Below are 21,288 nucleotides of genomic sequence, written 5' to 3'. Positions count from 1 at the left end.
GTTTGTGTCATCATATCATCAAATTAATAGTTTGATTAATTATTTCAGGTGGACTTGTGTATAGAACCAGGACAATCTTTAGGATTAATGATAAGAGGGGGTTTGGAATACAATCTCGGAATATTCATCACGGGGGTGGATAAGGATTCTGTGGCTGACAGAGCTGGCCTAATGGTAATCTTGTCATATTGTTCAATAAATTCTTGTCATATCAGATGTACATTGAATAGCGATAGTATACAGTTAAGATAAAAATATATCGCTATAAGTTTTTAGTAGAAGAACAAAATCACTCAATACTATAAGAACATCAAGAAATTATTATATATATATAAATGTGGAGACTTTTTGATGGATAAGGAGATGCGAGTATCTGCTGCAAATCAATTCCAGTGATGACAACCATAAGAAGAAGAAAAATAGGGTTGTCATTCGTAAATTCAATATTTGAAAAATGTATTTATAATACCTTTTTCAACATTAACTTGAAAATATCTAGACATGTCTGTTAAAATATGTTTTTGATTTATGCTTCTTAAGCTACGTCTTGTAAGCCAGTTGTTCCAAATATATTACCGTAGACGTCTTATTTGTAAATACTATTTTTAATATTATTTCGGTGGTATTTATTTACTGCAAACGAAGTATATTTTTTCTTGCTGTTTGTAGATCGGAGACCAGATCCTGGAAGTGAACGGGCAGTCCTTTCTTGATGTGACGCATGATGAGGCGGTGAACCAACTCAAGTTCCACAAGAGAATGTCACTCCTGGTTAGAGATGTGGGGAAAGTTCCTCATTCCTGTACGGCGTACGACCATGACGCCTGGGAGCCACTGAGCCCACCTGGGTAAATTATGCAATAGAAATTTATTACTAAACATGTGCAGTGATAGTTCCTCCACATACCCGAAAACTTTTAATAAAACCGTTAATCCTTCATTTCATGTTGGCGCAAATTTGCTACAAGCTCAAAAAACCACTACCCACGAAATGTACAAATGTTCAGAGGATAATTATTGCCTTTGTCATATTGTAACAATATTGGTACAAACTGTTTCTGTGTGCAGTTTTATATGACTAGTACATGATTAAATGATTATTTTTTCCTGTTTTCTACCATTTCTCAGGGCATTGAAAAAACATGAAATGGAGGGTTAAATACAGTGGATCTTCCTATTTGTTCCGCTTATACTAAAAAGCAGTTTAACAAATTACAACAGGGATAGAGAATACCTTAAAAATGGAATATGGAAGTCTAGGCATTTACAGAGCTTATGACCTATCATTGGCTGGCTTAAGTGGCCAGTTTACACACCGTATAACATTTTATTTGGACAAACTCAAATATTGTAATAAACCAACTGGTCTAAGAAGTTTTAAATTGGAAAATTGTTTTCAGGCGTTGCCTAGTATGTGAAATAGTTCAGTCAGATGAATCTCTTCACAACAATAAAGGTTTCAGCTCTTTAACTTCACTCAAATCAACCAATGGAAGAATTAAAGAAATATGGATGTTTGAACATTGGCAGAATGATGAATATTACACATTGTGTAAAGTGGCCACATAAACCAGCCATGAGCCCTGTAAATGCCTAGACTTCCATATTCTCCATCCCTGTTGTAAATTGTTTATCTTAATGACTCCCGAGGGAGTAAATCCAGTCTTTTGTCTACAAACATTTGAACAAACTCAAATATTGTAAAAAGCAGTGTTTTTTTGTCAATAAACGAGTGACTCTTTACGAGTTTCTCCTAGCTAAATAAGTTCTGTTTACTTCCTTCCGGCCACCCTTGTAATGTGTCCCGTGGCAGGAGCAGATCGAACTCGTGCCGCGCGCCACGCCGCTCTCCCGCCGCACAGATGGTGGAGGAGAAGGCTCGCTCGCTGCTCCCCAACAGCGAGTTCCCCACCCTCATGTACTACATGGACGAGTACAGCGGCCGCCAGATGACCGTGGAGGCCTTCGTCACCGTCCTTCTGGAGCTGCTTAGCTCCCCCGACAAGGTAAACCAGCCAAATTTCACTCGGTCAATTACACTTGAGCACCATTCGATTATTACTGGGAATGTTGCTGGAATTGGTAGGCGCCGCGCCGCATCAAGTATCAAGGGTATTTGAAGAACAGACTCTCACTCAGTTACTCGCAATGTCGCATATCTTCCCTTATGTAACAATACCGCGTACCAATTCATTTTTGTTATTTTTACATGACGATGAAAAAACTCCGCAATAAATAATAAAAATTAAAAAGCTCAATTAAATAGGGAAATATGACTTTTTCTTACATTTTTAAAATAATAAGGGTCTATGAAATACTGTACAGTCAAAATTTTTTTTTGCTTATAATAATAAGTAGCATCAACAATATTTTTTAATTTGTAATTTTGAATTCCCGCTGAAACAGTCATTCCATTGGCCACGCCCCTAATACGTCAAGATTCGTGTTTATCTGTTCCTGACCATTCAAATTTGTTCACAACTACCATGGCCAAACATGTCGCGTTTTTCTAGCAACATATTTTATTAAATTTCTTTTTTACATTTATGTATGAAAACATTTATTCACAATATCCATATTGATTTTGAAATTACAATTAATTATTCTAAATCCATTTAATATATTTTTATCGGTATTCGTAGTATGTGATATTTCCCTATTACTACTCAAAATGTATTAAAATAAAACATTTATCCATAAACTGTCCCTTATTAAAAACCCTAAATCTAATTCTTCTTCAATTCAATATAATAAGCTATTTTTATCGCAGCCCTGTAAAAATAACAAAAATGACTTGCGCGATCGACGATATATCGATAGTACAGCTCGTTAGTAAGACAAGTCTTAAAAAAATAATTAAGTTAAGTAATGTATTTAAGCCTTCTATTCGACTAACTTTTGAGATCACAAATCACAAAACTTCAACAGGAATCAAAGGAATTTTTTTTAATTTTAAAAAAAAATAATTTTACAATACGCCTAAGGTGCATTTAACAAAAATCTAAGTACAAACATAGTAACTAAGTAATAATTTTAAAAATAAAAAACACGTTTTTTGTATACATATAGAAACAGAAAAAGGATGCTGCAATTCAAAATCAAAAGTGAATGTGGCTATAAGAAAAATTTTAGAATTAAAAATCAAATTGTAAATAGTTTTATTATCAAATTAATATTAAAAATAAACAATAAATGTTAATTTACAGTAAGTATATAAGATAATAATATATAACATATGGTACACATATTAAAAATATTTGAAAAATTCATTTCAGAATGAGATAAGATAATAATAATACAAGTAAAAAATAGAGAAAGAATTGCATTAAAGAGAAAGTTTTATTACGACTTTAATAATTAGTTTTAAACAATGCATTTAAGAACGTTTAAAAATGAATAATTGTCTATATCACAAGTAAATTTGTTGACCAGGGAATGTAAACGCGGAATCGGAGAGTGTCGTGCATAGTTAGTACCTACGTATGTAGTTGCAAACAACTGTCATTTTAGTTACTCGATTCGATATTTCGAAGTTAATAAGATTCAGGAGTTCACAACAATCGAACTCCAAATTGTAAACTTAAAATAAATATTAGTACTTTGATCATTTTAATAACATTCCAAATATCTTACTAATAAAGCAAACACATTGCCAATATACGTCATTACTAAACATCGCATCGGCATCGGTTGTGAAAACATTTTTTAAATCTTAATTAAAATTTTACAATTTAAAAGACAGGCGCCGTGGCGCAGTTGATTAGACGGCTAACTGTGAATCTGGCGTCGCGGGTTCGATTCCTGTCAGTTGCACGAAAAGAAGTTTATATTTATTTATTTATTTTATTTAAAGAATATTTGTATACGTTATATCTTTGATCTTCGCAAATTTGACCACATAACCTCAGTATCAGGCATAGAAGAAACATTCGCATTCTATCACTTCTTCACAATATTTTAAATAATCCCACTTCGCCTGTTTCTCTGAGAGAGCTCTTCCAACCTCTTTCACAACACGGACTATCTCTTCGTTCTAGTAACGAGAGAACCCTTTTAATACCATGTCATAGCTCTAATATTATTGCCTCCTCTTTCATATTAGTAACCGCTCGATTGTGGAATAATCTACCCACTAATATTAGAGACGCCTCTTCTTATTTACATTTAAGTCAAGATTGAAATGTCACTTTCTAAATATTTAAATTGTTTCCTTATCCTTCTTCTTTCCTTCCCCTCCCCTTTCCTCTCTTCATAGTATAGTGTAATTTTTTTTATATTCGTAGTATAGTACTATTTTTTAAAATATTTTTATTTTGTTAATCTTTGTTTTTAATTTTTGTATAAAATTGTAAGATTCAATATGTCCATGTATTTGTAATTTTCTCAAACTGAAAGGTTTGGGTAGGTAGGAAGAAATGGCCTTAAGGCAATATGCCCGCCCTTAATGTACATATATTGTAGATTTATATAAAGTGAAAAAAAAAAGAATAAGTCGAGAAAGATTACTTTTTCAATTGAACGTAGTTATGTAGAAAGCAGCCAGCCATAGAAAAGTGAAACTGAGATAAAAGCACTTTTATGAATAGTGGGTATAATCAAATCAACACAACAGTTAGAATGTTTTTGAATTTGACAAATGATAAACAAACAATGAATACATTAGTTTTTTTTTTGTATTACAAACAAAAATCTCATTCTGTATTTGATCAGTTTTAACGATTTTTAAAATACCGTAAGATTTTTGTAGTGTTGTGGGTATTTTCTTTAGATATATATATTTTTAATAGAGAAATGTCGTTTTTATGATCGACACTATTTTCAGAAGGTGATTATTACAGTTTTTCGTATGAAAGCGGTCTAGCTGTTTTTAGCAGAACATAGAATCGACCTTACCGCACTTGATAATACCAATGTCTTATTTTTCAAAATTGTGGACTGGCTGCTTTCTGCATAACTACGTTCAATTGACCGTAGTTATGCAGAAAGCAGCCAGTCCACAATTTCGGAAAAATTAGATATTGATGTTATCGGATGCAGTAAGGTCGATTCTATGTTCTGCTAAAAACAGCCAGACCGTTTTTATATTTAAAAAAAAACTGTATTAATCACCTCCGGAAAAAGGTGTCGATCACAAAAACGGCATTTCTCAATTTGCAGAAAACACCCACAAAACTAGAAAAATCTTATGGTACTTTAAAAATCTTTTAAACTGGTCAAATACACAATAAAATTCTTGTTTGTAATTTATAAAAAACTTATGTATTCATTGTTTATCGTTTTTTAAATGTCAAAAACATTCAAACTATTGTGAAGATTTTATAATTCAGTCTTTTCACACAATGGCCATTATCTCAGTTTCACTTTTTTATGGCTGGCTGCTTTCTGTATAACTACGTTCAATTGGTATTAGTGTCGTGGTGTGTTTTCAAAACCTCCTTCCATATCCCCTCTATCCTATCTGCTGACAAGTCTTTAAAATAAAAGCTTAGCGGGTTCCTTAAAAAATAAAAATCGATGTTAGATTTCAGGTGACCATGAAAATGTCTATGTATATCTCTAAACTTGAAGATGGTTTACTAATTAACTGAACTATTTATTTAACGACTATATTATGATACTCGGTGTGGAAAGCGGATAGTTTGGCGCAAGCCACATAGAAGTTAGACAATGGGCGTAATAATCTACTCGTATAAGTGATAGCTGTTATCAAGCGGAAAGCATCCGGCTGGCTAGGTCGCTTACTGTAGATGCCTCCCGAGAGCTTTATCTGCGCTTGACTACTTTACAAGGCTTAATCCTGGACAACCATGCTGATGCTTCATCAACAACTTGTATTGTCCAAACTACGAGACGCAGATCTAACTTGGGTGGGGGTGCGTGGTAGATAAATTTACCCACATAAATTTATACATCTGTATTGTAAACATTACAAATATATTTTCCCTAATAAAAAAACTTTTAATAAAATGAAATAAACACAACAGCTTTGTATCAAACTACTAATTCTTTATTATTATTTTTTCCCGACCGGTTTCAAAGCATACAAGCTTCTTCATCAAGGTTTACGTAACTAATGAATTAATTCCTATTTTATTTTTATCATGTTAACTAAATCCTACACGTGGACCCAATAAATCAAGTCTTTTTTTCTTACAAGGGTGGTAATTTGATATCAATATTTTCGAAGCTAGACAGGAGAGGACTAAAAAAAATATAGTTTATTTGGTTATTAATTATTTTTTTCGTATTGTGAATCGCTTTTTTAATTTTTAATTTCTAAGCTAGTTGTCTAGCTTCTAAAATACTGATTTCAAATTACCACCATTGTAAGAAAAAAAGACTTGATTTAACATGATATAAATCAAATAGGAATTAATTCATTAATCGGTCGGAAAAAATAATAATAAAGAATTAGTTGTTAAAACCAAAGTTGTTTTATTTATTTTATCATGATGAATAACCACAAAGTTAAAAAATTAATAAATAATGTTGTTTGTTTTATTTTTTTAATTAGTTCACCTTGATGACGGAGTTGAGAGAAGTAATTGCCCCTGAAGATAGATCCAGATTTGATGAACTTGTTTATAGAAGAGATTTTTCAATGGATCATCATGTTCGGGTGAGTTTTATAACATTATGTTTGCTTTACCTTAAACTCGTATTTACGAGGAAAATTGTGTCAGAAAATAATTTACCACTATTACCTTTTTGATGAAATTTAACGTACTAATCACGAAAATGGTTGGTTTAAAATATACGCAAATTTTAAAGAAAAATATACTTGTGAATTATGGCTTTAATACGCCTACTTATGACTTGTGTCATAATAAATCGTATAATGTAGACCTGAAACGGCATTATTTTACAAAATAGTTAAAATGTGTCCATATTTGTTATATTATTACAATTTTTTAGACGGTTTGTCGTTATATTTACATCTCAGATATAACATTTTTATTAAACTTTTAATGTACCCTATAAATGTTTTTAAAAAAAACTTTTTATTTAGTAAAACATATTTTCATCAATTTTATGAAATATGGTTGAAACCCATATACTGTGATATTCTATTTTTAATGTAGGTGTTTATTTTTCCTTGATGAGATTACGTTTTGTTTCTGAATAGTAATATAAATTATTCTTAAAAACTCAACAGTTGTTTTGAAAATGTAAATATTTTTCTAACTTTTGCTTCATTACAAATATTTTCCAATTCTATCAGCTTTTTCGCATGTTTTGCAAATAACTCAACTTTCTTATTCAAATTTAAATAACTAGCCGTAACTTGATGCTTCTTACGTTAAAAAATACTTCGGATAGTGATTTTACAACTTTAGAGTAAATTAGTGGTCCTAATGAATTTCTTATTGCACATGTTTCTTGAAACACTATCAGAAAGGCATCGATGCCATCTTTTTGCTTAATTGATATTTTTATAAAGAATATATCTACTAAAGCCTGGTATCTGCGCGTGCCGAGATAAAAGGAAAGTACGTATGTATAGAGAAAAGAGTTTTTCAAACTACCAGCCTTCTTTTGTTTTTTTTTGTAAAATGTTATTAAAATATAGGAAACACCATCAGCGTTTCCCGAAACTTTGAATTTCACACAAATTAATTTTATATTTCAACAATTTACATGACTTATTTATTTATTGCAAAGTAAATAAAAACAACTTTTGAAATCTTCAATAGCAGTTTTTAAAATTCATAATGCAGTAAAATTAATTACTTTGTCTTTCTTGACATTGTAGCAAAATATTGTGAAATAACGTAAAGTTAAGTATAAGAAAATCTAGTTTAAGAAAATCTGTAGTTCAATTTTCCACCTTAGTAGGCTTCTTTATTACTCTGGTCTCGTTGGATCCAGGCTTTAGTCATATGAAGTACTAGAAGCTTTTACCGCTATGACGTTGAGGTTGTATTTTACTATAAATGCAGTAGAGGAGATAAGCCAGTTGATTTGAATGCGCTTGATTTTTATTCCTCACCGCCTTTATGGCTACAGAGAAAAGGAGTCATGGAGAACAATCACCACCATCACCATCATCATCACCACATGATGATGTCATCTACAATGCATGATCTCCAAGCGACGGTAAGTTCCGCTTCCACAATTTGCCAATTCCTATGTCCGTGGCGTAACAGAAAAACTGGCGAAATTAAATAAAAACATGTTTTTCTATGATATTTTGTTGCGTCACTGTAAACACGCATTTCTTACTTGAGCTAACTCCAATTTGATTCCTTCCTACTATACTTGGGTTATTTACAGTCTTTATTATTTGTATGTTTTATTTATCACGATTTTGTACTGCATTTCGATTTTAACTCACAACATTATTAAACAACAGCACTTACAGAAATGTTCACTGCTTTCTCCGCTACACAACATTATCTTTCTTCAAGTTTAGTTACAATTATCTACGTTTAGTAAATACGTCGCGTCGTGTTAACATACTGGGATGAAACTTTCATCACAAAAACTTTACTTTATCAATATACTCGATGTAGTATCATATCGATGCAGTATATATCTAATATACTATCAATTTGAGAACAAATATGCGATCCATGGCACTATCCAATATTATTGTGTGTAAACGAACTATATAATCGATTTACAAAAAAATTCCGATCTTCGCAAACCTATAATGTACAATAAAATTATTATTGTTTGATTGAAGTGTATTCTTTGTCTTATGTCGGTCACACTTTTACATAAAGGCTTTGCGAAATACATTATTTAAAAAAATAGATGTACAAAAATTGGTAAAAACAGGTATTGGTTATTATCAATATTACACCAGCCTTTTCGACATTCTAACATAACATCATGTAAATCCAATATTATATTTTATTTATTTATCTGAATACTGCTTTCATAACGATGGATGTAGAAACATTTTTTATGAGAACTTTCAAAAATATTTATAAAATTATGATGAATTTGTTGACCAGATTTTCAATATTTTCCTTAAACGTTTTCAAAATTAAATAAAAATTTGTTTATAACCTACTGTAAAATTAAATGAACGTTTAAGAAGCGTAACAAAAAGTGAAAAAAAAACAACAATTTTTTACCGGTTTATGTTAACAATATTATATAAATCTTGAAATCAAAGGAAACGCTACTATTTATGCAATCAATTCTATATTTTTAATGACTTCATCGGAGCACTTTAATTGAGAAAATAAATATGTGCATTAGGGTAAAGTATACAGTTGTTGGCACTTAAGAGATGATATTTTGTTTGGGTAAGTAATAAAGTAGTTACGTTTATGATATTTGAATAAAAATAACGTTTTTATGTAAAAAAAAATAGTTCAAACAAGAAGAATGAGTATATTTTTAATTCTCGGATAACAATTTCTACAGAAAATTAGTAAAAAAATATCTGCAGCCGATGCGGATAAACATACTCATTCCCTTTTTATAATGATATTTGGCACCATTCTAATTCTTATTCTTAGTGGTGGGGGTCAGTGCTATGCAAGCTCCTCTTGTCACTGCGATCTGTGAAGATCTATGGTGACTGGTGAATAGTTCTCGCCCTCTAAGCCCAGGTTTATAAAGAGCCTGGCTGTGTGGAAGGCGAGAGTTTACATTTTGCTAAATTTACCCCTCCATGCCCAGATCCGTAAAGTATCGGGCTATTAAGTAGGGGGCAAGTTTTTTAGGAGGATGAGGCTTCTTTTGTGATGTATTTGGCACTATGCCCAAATGCTAAATTTAAACTAAAATGGTTCAATAATTTGATTTTCTACGATTTAAATTAAATACTTATTGAAATAAACACTAACAAGATTTTAAATTGTGATTTAGAAGATCACGATAGAAAACCTTGCTTCGTTTCTTACGAAAAACAGAACCAACACCATCGGATTCTAAATTGGCACTGCACACTGCAGTAGGCAATAAAAGTCTCCATAGTACGGATTATGCTGCACTCTGGCGGTAGACTACATGCATTATATTTATCACATAAAGTCTATCTATGAGTTAAATGACTCCACAAACTATCAGGTGTCAAGAAATTAGATTTTTTAACGTTCAAATTAAAGAGGTCAAAAAGCTGGGAGTGCCGGTGAATTATATACTTTATCCCATATAAAAAATATTTTTTTGCTGGAAGAAAATAACGTATAAAAATGTTCGTCGTAAATATTTAATTTTCTTTGAAACTCATATTGCTTGACTTACAGTTTTGGCCATCGATCACTCTAAGCATGTTCTTTCTATTTCAGAAGTAATTTGATCCATTATTTCCCAATATTTATAACTCTTTACCAGCCCTCTGTAGAATTTTCGCAATTTATTAGGAAATATTGGTTTCTCTTGTATTTGTAGAACTAGTAGAAATTTAAGTAAGACATTTATATTTTACATATTTCCATATAGAAAATTTCATAAGCTGGACATTTTTATACTTAGAGCTTATTTATTTTTTTAAATATATGGAAATAAATGTTTTACGAAAATTGTAATGAACGACATTTTGCGAATTCCCGTAGATACAATATATAGAAATAAAATTATCTACTACTTACTTTCCTCTTAGATTTTAACTTTGTTAAGCAAACCTTAAAATAGATGTATAACCATATTCTCGTCCATGTCATATATCTAAGCATTATATTTCCTACCATCTATAATTTATTATTTCCCAACTAAGAATATGTCGCAATAACGACTTTTAAATTTGATACAAAAAGTTTAAAGTAAATATCATCATCATCTGATAGTAAAACCCTTGAAGATTTTTTAATAAAGAGTTATTTTTGTGCTTAAATTGTTCATTTTTTAGTGATCAGATGGTCTGTTTTCTTCAAAAAATTGGCAAACGTTTGATTTCAAAAAAAAAAAACTAAAGTTCAAGTTTTACCGGCTTCGTGGTGTAATGGCTTGGCCGTTTGCCTGCTATACAAGAGGTCTCGGGTTCGATTCCCGACTTGGTTGATGTGAAATATTGACTTCAAACGGTGTTTCAAGAATATTTCATTGTCCCTGGACGGCACCTGAAGCGTACGACTGATCATATTTCCTTCATATAACAAAAATGATCAAGATAGGCTGCGATTGGTGTACCAATGCAGTGCCCTATGCATAATTAGGTGTGGATAAGGAATGGAGATTAAAGATAAAGTTTTAACTTTGCAGAGTTTAAAATTATTAATTCCTTAGTTGTCAGAGAAAATTATTATTTTATTGTAGAAAAAATTGTTTAATTCGCTAAAGAAAAAAACATTAGTTGTGAATTACGTTTGCTACGAAAAATATTTATATTAATTTATTTTTATAGACAAGCGTGTAGTTTCGCTATTAAGTAAACCATTTTGAAGTTGTTAATATTGTATTATAAGAGCGTAAATCGATTTCCTATATAAACACAATTATATGGAGAAGCTTTTATTCCAATATAAATCTACCCTAGTTAACTGCGTAATTCCGCCATCTTGCGCTTTTTGTGCTCGTTGCAACGTGGACATTTTGGGGGTGGAATGATGTTGAAAAAATTGTTTTGGCGACCTCAGGAGGGTAGCGACATGGAGGGCGCAGCCGCCGGGGGGCCCGTGGACGGCAGGTCCCCCAGTGAGGACTCGGGCCTGGGGCTTCCCCCACACGACCACGCCACCAGGTGAGGTCATGTCCGCTACCGGAGCGCACCTTACATACAACTTAATGCACCAAGTGATAATGCTGAAGTCAGTAAGATCTGCTGAGCCCGTTCATATGAAAATATCTAAACTAAATCGATAGAAACAGTTCTGCAAAATGTTGGCATGCAAGAGTTGTATAGTTTTGTTTTTTCATACGCGAATCGTGTTGTTTCCTAAAAATAAATTCCAACTCAGGGTCCAAAATTTGAAATTAAGGCATTAGGAAAAAAAAATTAAAAATAAAACTATATGCCTTTTGCACAGCAAACATTTCTTTTGGCGGATTTATTGGATTAAAACATTTTTTTCGGAAAATATTTCATACCATTCTAATCTCATTCAACATAAAAAGATCTTTCTATAGGCTGAACGCAATATTTCAATAAATTCTGGGTCAAAACGTATATTTACTTGCTTAAAATCTGTTATTTAAAATAGTAAAATAATAAAAAAAACGGAACTATGAAAGAGTGCAAAATGCACTCAATGCAAATTTCGTCTAATTAAATAAACGTTTAAATGTTTAATATGCTTCAAAATAATATGCAGCAGAATAAATCAAAATTCAGAGAAGTGCACTCAGTCTCTTGGCAAGTGATCAAACTTCTAGTTCTTCGGAGTGCTAAATACTTCCCGTCCGTCGCGTTGTTTTAATTAGAGGGAGAAAATACTTCAAATGTATAAATTGCCTACTTAAATACATAAAATTTTGTTTACAAACTCAAATACAAGTTTAAAATACTTTACGAATAAGAACCAAAGGTAGCTTGAAACTGTAGAATACGAGTATTATGGAAAACCCAGAAAGCTTTTCCCGTATAATTTTGAATCGTGATTCATAATCGTTGGATATCAGTATGAATAACTCCAAATAAACAAAACATGAATTTTCCAGGGAATTTCGTTTAGTTGTGCTTAGACTTTGTGGATCTATGGTAGTATCATGGACTCGCGGATCAGAGGTCCGGAGTTCGAACCCCGATCTTCCACAACTTGGTATCCAGTTTCTAATAACAGATTGCCACCACATACCGCGCGAAAAATTTCTCGTTACTGAGCGAGAAAAGCTGCCCGAAGAAGCTCTCAGTAATCTAGTAGTCTTGGCATATTTGTGCTTAAAGAAAGTAATCCATTATATCTACTTCATTGGATTGAGGAAAAGAGGGAAGAGAATTTTCACTGGCTGGCTCAATTCATCGATGACTCAATTCATCGATTCATTTTTAATAGGGTGAAATTAATTTTACTGTTGTGAAATAAACGACCGAAGATAAATATTTGGGTAAATCACTTGACAAGTATTTTAAACATTATTTTATTTTCTAAATACTTCCATCATAGTTAAAAATAAAAACACATTTTCTAGGAATTCCTGACAAAAAAACTTGATTAAACGTGAAAACAAAAAATATTCAGTATTTTTTCCACGGATGTAAACTTTATTCTTTCAATTTCAATGAACTCGTTTTGTTCTCCAAATTTAAAAAATGCAACTTAATTTGAAAACTAACACATAGTTTATTAATTAATTACAAGGCGAAATTTGTATACCCACTTTATGAAACGCAAAAGTTTAAAAATAAATTCTGATGCTAACGTGACTGTGTTTAAAACATGTAAAAACGTAAGTATTCATTGTTTATTTATTTAACTTTTGGTACAATATTTATTCTAACCATTAAAAAAAAGTACAGTAATCATAAAGACGCATTTTTTAGTATCCAAATAGTAAATTAAAATCCTTCTTCATTATCTGTAACAAAAAATATTCTAGAATGCGGCGAAAGTTGCACTTAAAATAAAACAGTTTTAAGGTTGTAAATACACTTGACTTTTTTCAAACCATTAGTTGAGTTATTTTGTGTGTTTTTTTAAATATAAATAAATAATCCATGTTGGGCCCCAGGGGCGGCGCCGTGCGCGGTGCGGCGGGGCTCGGGAGGGGGTGTCCGCCCCCCGCCCCCGTGCCCCCCGCTGACGTGGACCAACCAGGACAGGTGACCCTAACACTTACCTTACACTTCATGCACCCCGCAACACCCTACTTTAAACTTCACCTCTCTTTCGGCCTTCTTCTAGCGAAACGTGAATAATAATTCAGAAAACTTTGTAAAAAGTACCGGAAACGACTGTGGAAAATCGCCATACTACGAGTATTAATATAATTACTAAATGATATCAAATATTTGTACATAACCACTTACCAACTTTTCTATGTCTACCGGTTTCGAGACGTACCCGTCTCTTCGTCGGGATACCAATTAAACCAACATGCAAAACCCACTATACACCTTCACCATAGTTGTTGCACAAAAATATAAAACCGACACGACATGCATTTTAATAAGCACATGCACTGATTAGGACAAACATGCACTGATCAAATTGTGAAAATATTCTGTTGTTTGAGAATAAATGAAAAAAGTAGAGGGGATGGAGGGAGGAAGTAACCTAATAGGTTTAATAGGTAGTAATTTGTTATTCAATTTTTAATTATTATCGGTATTTTTTCAAATTTATATTTATGCTTCAATTTTTATTATTATCGGTATGTTTTCCAATTTATATTTATGTTTAATTTCTTAATTACTAATGCTGTATTTTACAATTTGTATTTATGCTTCAATTTTTATTATTATCGGTATGTTTTCTAATTTATAATAATTATGTCTCATTTTTTAACTACGAATATTAATGGTATATTTTCTAATTTATATTTATGATTCAGTTTTTATTATATTAACCCGCATGTTTTCTAATTTATATTTATATTGATTTTTTTTAAATGTTATTATTATTCTTTAAATTTATTAAGCATCATTTAATGAAATAAAAAAAGTCCTTCCTGAACACCAGAATTTCCTAGCTAGTCGGGATCTGAAACAAAGAAACTCTGTACATTTTTAAACTGTGAAATACATTAATAAATAAATAAATGGTCACCCTATTAAACCTATTAAGCTTACCCCCTCCCTCTATCCCCTCTACTTTTTTCACTAATTCTCAAACAACAGAATATTTTCATAATTTGATCAGTGCATGTTTGTCCTAATCAGTGCATGTGATTATTAAAATGCATGTCGTGTTGGTTTTATATTTTTGTGCAACAACTATGGTAAACGTATATAGTGGGTTTTGCATGTTGGTTTAATTGGTGTCCTGACGAAGAGACGGGTACGTCTCGAAACCGGTAGACATAGAAAAGTCGGTAAGTGGTTATATATAAATATTTAATAACATTTAGTATATTATCTTATTTCAAGGTACATTCTCTGTTTTTTTTAAATAAAATTTTACATAAAACGTCTATGAACATTACTTTTAAATTGACATATCGCACATGTATTTATAAAGAAAAACGATGAAAAAAACGACTTTTTTGAGCAAAAGGCGAAAAATAGTTTTTGAGCTTGATATATTTTTTTATTTTATAAAACCAAATTTTATGACGCTTTGAATTTTTTTTTTTTTATATGATACTTTTCGAGCCTCGGATATCCCTTTTTTAATTATGTAAATTTCCAAACTGATACAACTCGAAATAAAACTCTTTTGCTTTTAGAAATTCTGTCAACAAAAATATCTTATCTCTAAATGCTACGCCAAAAAGTTTGAAGTTTCATTGACATAAATGACACAACTCCACATAATACAGTTTAGAACATTACCAATACACTGTTTGATGGAGTCGAAACAACAAAAGTGACACTAGAGCCATTTGTCCGTTGATTTTTAAAGCCAAGATCCTACGCTTCAAATGATTCATAAAGGAATATTTTCCAATTATCCACATAGCGATAACCCGAAAACATCGGTTTTTGAGTTGTGTCACTTTAGAAATATATGTGCCATATATTTTAATAGAAAGGGAGAATCCCATTTAGGAAAAAATATTTTTTCATTAAATTATTATATTTATTTGAAATATTTTGTAGATACTAGATTTTTTTATATTTTTATTGTTATTCTGAAAAATGGGGGTCTTTGCTATTTAAGATTCTGATATCCCTGCGGTCTGTGTAAATCTATTGTAATGGGTCCCCGTAAATTTGTTCTCGCCTTCCCAAGCCCAGATTTTTAAGGGGGTATGCGGTGCTCAACAAATTTGACGAATAAGTATTTGAACATTGTTTTTCTGTCACTCTCTCACAAATGCTTCCCTGATACTGTGCAAAAAAGACAACTGCACATCGGACTGATTATGGTTCTAATATCGACCAAATCAACGTTTCCAAAATTAAAAGTCTTTAATAGTTTTTTTTTAGAAAAATTCTCGGAATAAAATTGTCGGTACCACTTTCGTTTTTCAAAATTCTTAAATTATTTATCATTTTGTATACCGTACGTCCGAAAATGGCAGATAAAACTGGGCGTTTTTATGAGGTTTTGGATGGTCCTAGCTCCCATAAGAAACTTTTTTTAAATTTAAAAACAATAGAGACATGCCATGCCTATGGTAAATATCTAAACTGTGTAAAAAAATAGTGCCATAATCTAAAAAGAAAATACTGGAATACTTTTGTATGAAGAAAAGTCAGACCGCATTTCCTCTTAAAGAGCCAGCCTTTCTACTGTGTAATGAGTGGAGAGCGAATATTCTCATATTGCTTAATCTCGCCCTCCAACCTCCAAGTCCAGACCGTTTAAGTATTGGGCTATTTAAAGAGCCCTGCTACTGACTTCTGAGTGGAGAGCGAGTATTCTCATTTGCTGAATCTCGCCCTCCGAACCCAGACCATTAAAGTATTAGGCTAATGGGTAGGAAACGAGCGCTCTAACATCCTCAAATTTAACCAGTGGCCTCAAAAGATGCAGCTTCTTTTGTGATACTAAGTATCATCATACAGCTGTTTTCTTATCTGCACTGCAGAACCTACATCTAGAAGTTTCTGAAAGGTTTTTTCTAGCTAGGTCTTAACGTACAGAACTCTGTAAGGGCCTTAACTTTCACTAAAATTATTACATCGTTTAAAAATATTTTATGTATATTTATTGGTTTAGAAAAATACAGAAATGGATAAAACAACGTTCTTTACTACGCTCTTTTAATCCGTGTAATCTGGAAGCATATAACTGATTTCCTTACCTTTATATTTTATATATTTTTAATACTTCAGTTGCAATGCAGCGCCCAATGCAGAAAGAAAGATTCAGCAGTAAAAACTTTAAAAAAAAAACAAAATCGATAACAACTCGCTTGGAAATTTAAACGTATGCACCCGAGAAAAAAAACAATATTTTATTTATTAATTATAATACTTTATTTATTTTTTCTAATACTTAATTTATCTGATATGCAAACTTATGGAATAAAATTGTTCATTAAGAAAATAAAAAATGAAAAGTTTTATGTGAAATAAATCAATTTAAAAAAGGAGAGAAGAGAAAAACAATTGCTTCTTGAGAAGTGCATGCGTGTATCTAATAATACTTTAATTATAATATTATAATGAAACGGTTGTACATTAAATTATTTTGACATTTGCCAAATACGTGTTGGTTATTTCTTAAATATTTCCACGGTACCGCTTTATCACATTTCCCTGCACCTTTTCTTCCAAAGTTTTGAAACGATACTTCCAAGACACGACTAGCTCGGAAAAGCGACACAAGATGGCGTGAGAAGTATTCTAGAGAGACAAACACTTATTACTTCTCGTGCTCCTACGTGTAAGTACGCCTAGTAAGTGTTCAGAATGTAGAAATTTTACTCGGAAGGATCGTTTTTAATTGGACGTATTTACGACACTCACGGCACATTTTATTTTACACTACGTAAAAAATACCTTTATATTGAAGGTGAAAAGTATATATGCACTTTTGTCTATTCGCAATGGACTTTTCACTGTTGATAGTTCTGGAAAATAACGTTTCTAATAAAAGAATAAAAACATATTAAAATACACGTCGAAATGCAGTGCTATTGATTTTATTTTCAATTTGGTTATACTAACTCGTTTATTTTTATTGTATTTATTACTTTCAAATGTTTTTGTCAGGTGTATTTAATAATTGATGTATATTTTTTTATATTTTTTTATATTTTAATATTGATCGAGAAAATCATTAATGTTTTTATTTATTTACAGTGACGTCACATTAATTTATTTTTAAAAATGATGAAAGTTATAAGTAATACGTACACTGTATTTTATACAGATCAACCTTGTCTCACAGACTCAATTGTTAGATTGTAATTAAAAATCAGTAGAAATGATATTGTCAGTGTTTAAAAAAAAACTTTTTAATAAAACATGTGTATTAATCATCAAATACAATCAAAAGGATTTTCTTTTAAATTCAGTCTATGTCATATTAATATTGGTAATATTTTTTGTGTTTTCTGTTAAAATCTTCGTATACGAACAACATATTTACGATAAATAAGATATAATGTAGTTAACAAATTACAACAGGGATGGAGAATACGTTAAATAAGGGAATATGGAAGTATAGGCATTTACAGGGCTTGTGACCTGTCATTGGCTGGTTTAAGTGGCCACTTTACACCTGTGTACCTTAGACCAACCAATGACAGGTCACAAGCCCTGTAAATGCCTAGACTTCCATATTCCCTTATTTAAGGTATTCTCCATCCCTGTTGTAATTTGTTAATCTTAATGACTCCAGTCTTTTATCTACAAACATTTGGACAAACTCAAATGTTGTAATATAATGTAGTCATTATAAAGAACGTATTTCTAGCATTTATAAAAAAACACAATTCTTTATTTTTCCTCATTTTATTGTGATTTTCAGATTCCGATTTGTTTATACAAATTCCTTTAATTTAAAGGGGTTTTCTTATCCTATAAAACAAGGAGTATAATTATTTCCGGCATATTTTCAGGGCAAAAAACTTCATTTAGTCTTACTTCTGTTTGTACTGAATTAAGCAATTCGAATTGTGTAAATTAGGTCGATCAAGTATATTATTTTATCAACTAGTACAAATCACAATGTTTTGCACAATATTTTTTTAACTCGTATGTGGAAAATAGTTAATATGTAGCTGCAATCCATTAGATTATAGAATAGATAAAAAATATAGCTCTGCAATCAGTCAATTGCATCGACTTACTCATCAATATTAGAGAAATATAAGAAATTAATTGAATTATTTAATAACTGTATTTATTTTCAATATTTCAATTACTAATAATGGATTTATTTACCCTTTTCTTTCCTTCCCATGTGTGAATGAAATAAATACATCTAAACTTATTACTAAAAAAACACGTTTCGTCATTTATTTTAATCAAACCTACCGCAATGACTTAATTTCAACATTTTGCTGTTTATTATATTAAAATGTGTATGAATGATAATCATTAATTCGCATTATTAAAAATGGGGCTATTTATATGTTTTTGGTGACACATTTAATGGGTGAATTATTTTGCGCGTCACAAATGACGTCGAAACTACGACATTTCATTTGATATCGGTTTTTTGTGCGAATTGATAATGAATGCGTGTATTTTGTATGTTTGGTGAATGATATCTATCTGTCCACGGTTCCTGATTCCTTGTTCCAACTTCCCCACCTGTCGTGTCTGGCTCCCTTCCATCAGGACTACTGCAGTGAGGACGGAGAGGGCGGGTCCCGCTCTCGCCGCCACTCCTCCCCGGGGGGCTCCCGAGAGGGGAGCACAGCAGCCCTACACCCCTCCAACTACGACGACTCGGTGAGTATCTCATTTAAGATCATAGAGTTATAACCAATACACATGTACCAGCTTTAAAACGGAAAAAAGTTCGTTTTTGTGCGTTTAAAATTAAAATATTTTTTTTACATTTTCAATGCTTCGATCATATGTACCAGATGGTTGTACAACTAGTACAATGTATGAAATAATTAAGGAGCAGTTGCTCTAAAAAATTGTTTAATTAATTAACTTGCGTTTTCGTAAAAATGGATAAAATAAGTTATTTTGGCTTTCTTTGTTCTGGCAATCGTTTTCCTCGATTTTGACAAAAACGTAATAATTCTTTAACATTTAACTTTTTCAACTTATTTTTTTGATGCAACTGTCTCAAAGTATTATAAATATTTTAATTTCGAACTATTATGACAAAACAGTCGCTGATTAAAATTTTTCTTAAAAATATGATGATAATAATTTTTAGAGGAACAAATGTTTACAATTGCCAAAGACCATTTGAAATTCTGTTAAATAGACACCGCTCAGATAATTTGAATGTCCGTTTTCAGTTTCGTGTCCATGATTATAATTAAATTATTATATTTTTTTAAAATTAATATAATTTGCTAAGGCGTAAATTTATCTAGTTTACGGGTAATCGATATGATTTTCACATTTAATTCCAGATGGTAACATAATAATACTATAAAACTACAGCTATCCGGAAAAATAAATACCAGATTTCAATGCTTTTAAAATAATACATTAAAAACTTACTTGCACATGTCCAGCAAAGTAAATTACAAAATTTTATTTCTCCTTTATTTTTTTATCTCCTGATAACAAGCTAGGCAATCCGAATGACCAGAGATTGGACAAACAGAGTTTTACTGTAAAAACATCTTTAAAATTTTTGAAAAACATTCAAAATGAAACACAATGAATGTCGTTTCTGTCAAACATTTTTTGTTAGTAATTTTGATGTAAAATATGAATGATTTTTTTTAGTTTAGTTTTACTATTTTATTTATTGACTAACGAGTGTTTTCAACTTTATATTTTTGATATTTTTAAATTTATTTACTTAACTAATTCAATTGAATAAGCAAAGTGCATTCCACTTTCTTGGCACTCATACAGAAAGCATTTTCCTTTACGCTAAGTTAATTACTCGAGGGTTTCGTCGGTACCTACGTAAGCACTAAGCACATTCTACAGCTTTTGATGTTTATGCAATTCGTACTTACAATGCACACCGACCGCGGCCCTGCAACAGGTGCCCGAGGCTACCCCTACGAATATAGTGTACCTTTACCGCTGCCGCTGGGTAGTTTCACAAGAGTTTTCCTTCGGAGCTTGCTAATGCACAGATTATAAGTACGCGCTCGGACCGGAAATAGTGGAAAATGTTTATTCAAATAGGAAATGGTTTCAAAATCCATGCTTTAAATGTTGAGTGAAACACTGTATATAGTTGAACACGAGTCAGGTACTCTATAATGCTCGACGTGTAAAATCAACAGATAAAAAAATAGTTTTAATTTTTAATTTTCTTAACATATTACAACAAATGAAGGTAATATAGAAGTCTAGGCATCTACAGGGCTTATGACCTGTCAATGGCTAGTTTAAGTGGCCACTTTACACACTTTATAACATTCACCATTCTGCCTATATTTGAACATCTATATTCCTTCAATTCTTTCATCTGTTGATGTTTGTGAAGTTAAAGAGCTGAAACCTTTATTTATGCGGGTGAGATTCATCTAATTGAATTATTTCACCCACATACTAGGCAACGCCTGAAAATGTTATTTTTTCAATTTCTATACTTCTTCATGGACCAGGTAATTTATCAACAATATTTTGAGTTTGTGCAACTCCCTGGGGAGTTGAATCCAGTCCTTGTCTACAAAAATTTGGACAAACTCAAAATATTTTTCTAATTTTCTTGATTAAGGGAGTTAAGAAAAAAAGAGTTA

General features: G+C 31.5%; 1 protein-coding gene across 1 annotated transcript in view; it reads left to right on the top strand.

Annotated features, from left to right (window-relative positions):
• LOC148283274 (whirlin-like) overlaps window positions 1–13,753 on the top strand; it is a 96,972-nt gene extending 83,219 nt beyond the window's left edge. Inside the window, exons 5-11 of the mRNA XM_088223751.1 lie at window positions 49–174; window positions 670–848; window positions 1,820–2,006; window positions 6,515–6,619; window positions 8,008–8,097; window positions 11,535–11,638; window positions 13,567–13,753. Of these exons, the coding sequence (XP_088079877.1) occupies window positions 49–174; window positions 670–848; window positions 1,820–2,006; window positions 6,515–6,619; window positions 8,008–8,097; window positions 11,535–11,638; window positions 13,567–13,753 (978 nt within the window). The remainder of the gene's footprint in view (window positions 1–48; window positions 175–669; window positions 849–1,819; window positions 2,007–6,514; window positions 6,620–8,007; window positions 8,098–11,534; window positions 11,639–13,566) is intronic.
• The last annotated feature ends 7,535 nt before the right edge of the window (window positions 13,754–21,288 follow it).

The sequence above is a fragment of the Micrasema longulum genome, unplaced genomic scaffold, assembly GCF_059751315.1.
Source record: "Micrasema longulum isolate JH-2025_06_02 unplaced genomic scaffold, ASM5975131v1 h1tg000251l, whole genome shotgun sequence".
NCBI classification, from domain to species: domain Eukaryota; kingdom Metazoa; phylum Arthropoda; class Insecta; order Trichoptera; family Brachycentridae; genus Micrasema; species Micrasema longulum.
Note: the sequence above shows the minus strand (reverse complement) of the source record. Positions and strands in the feature narration are given on the sequence as shown.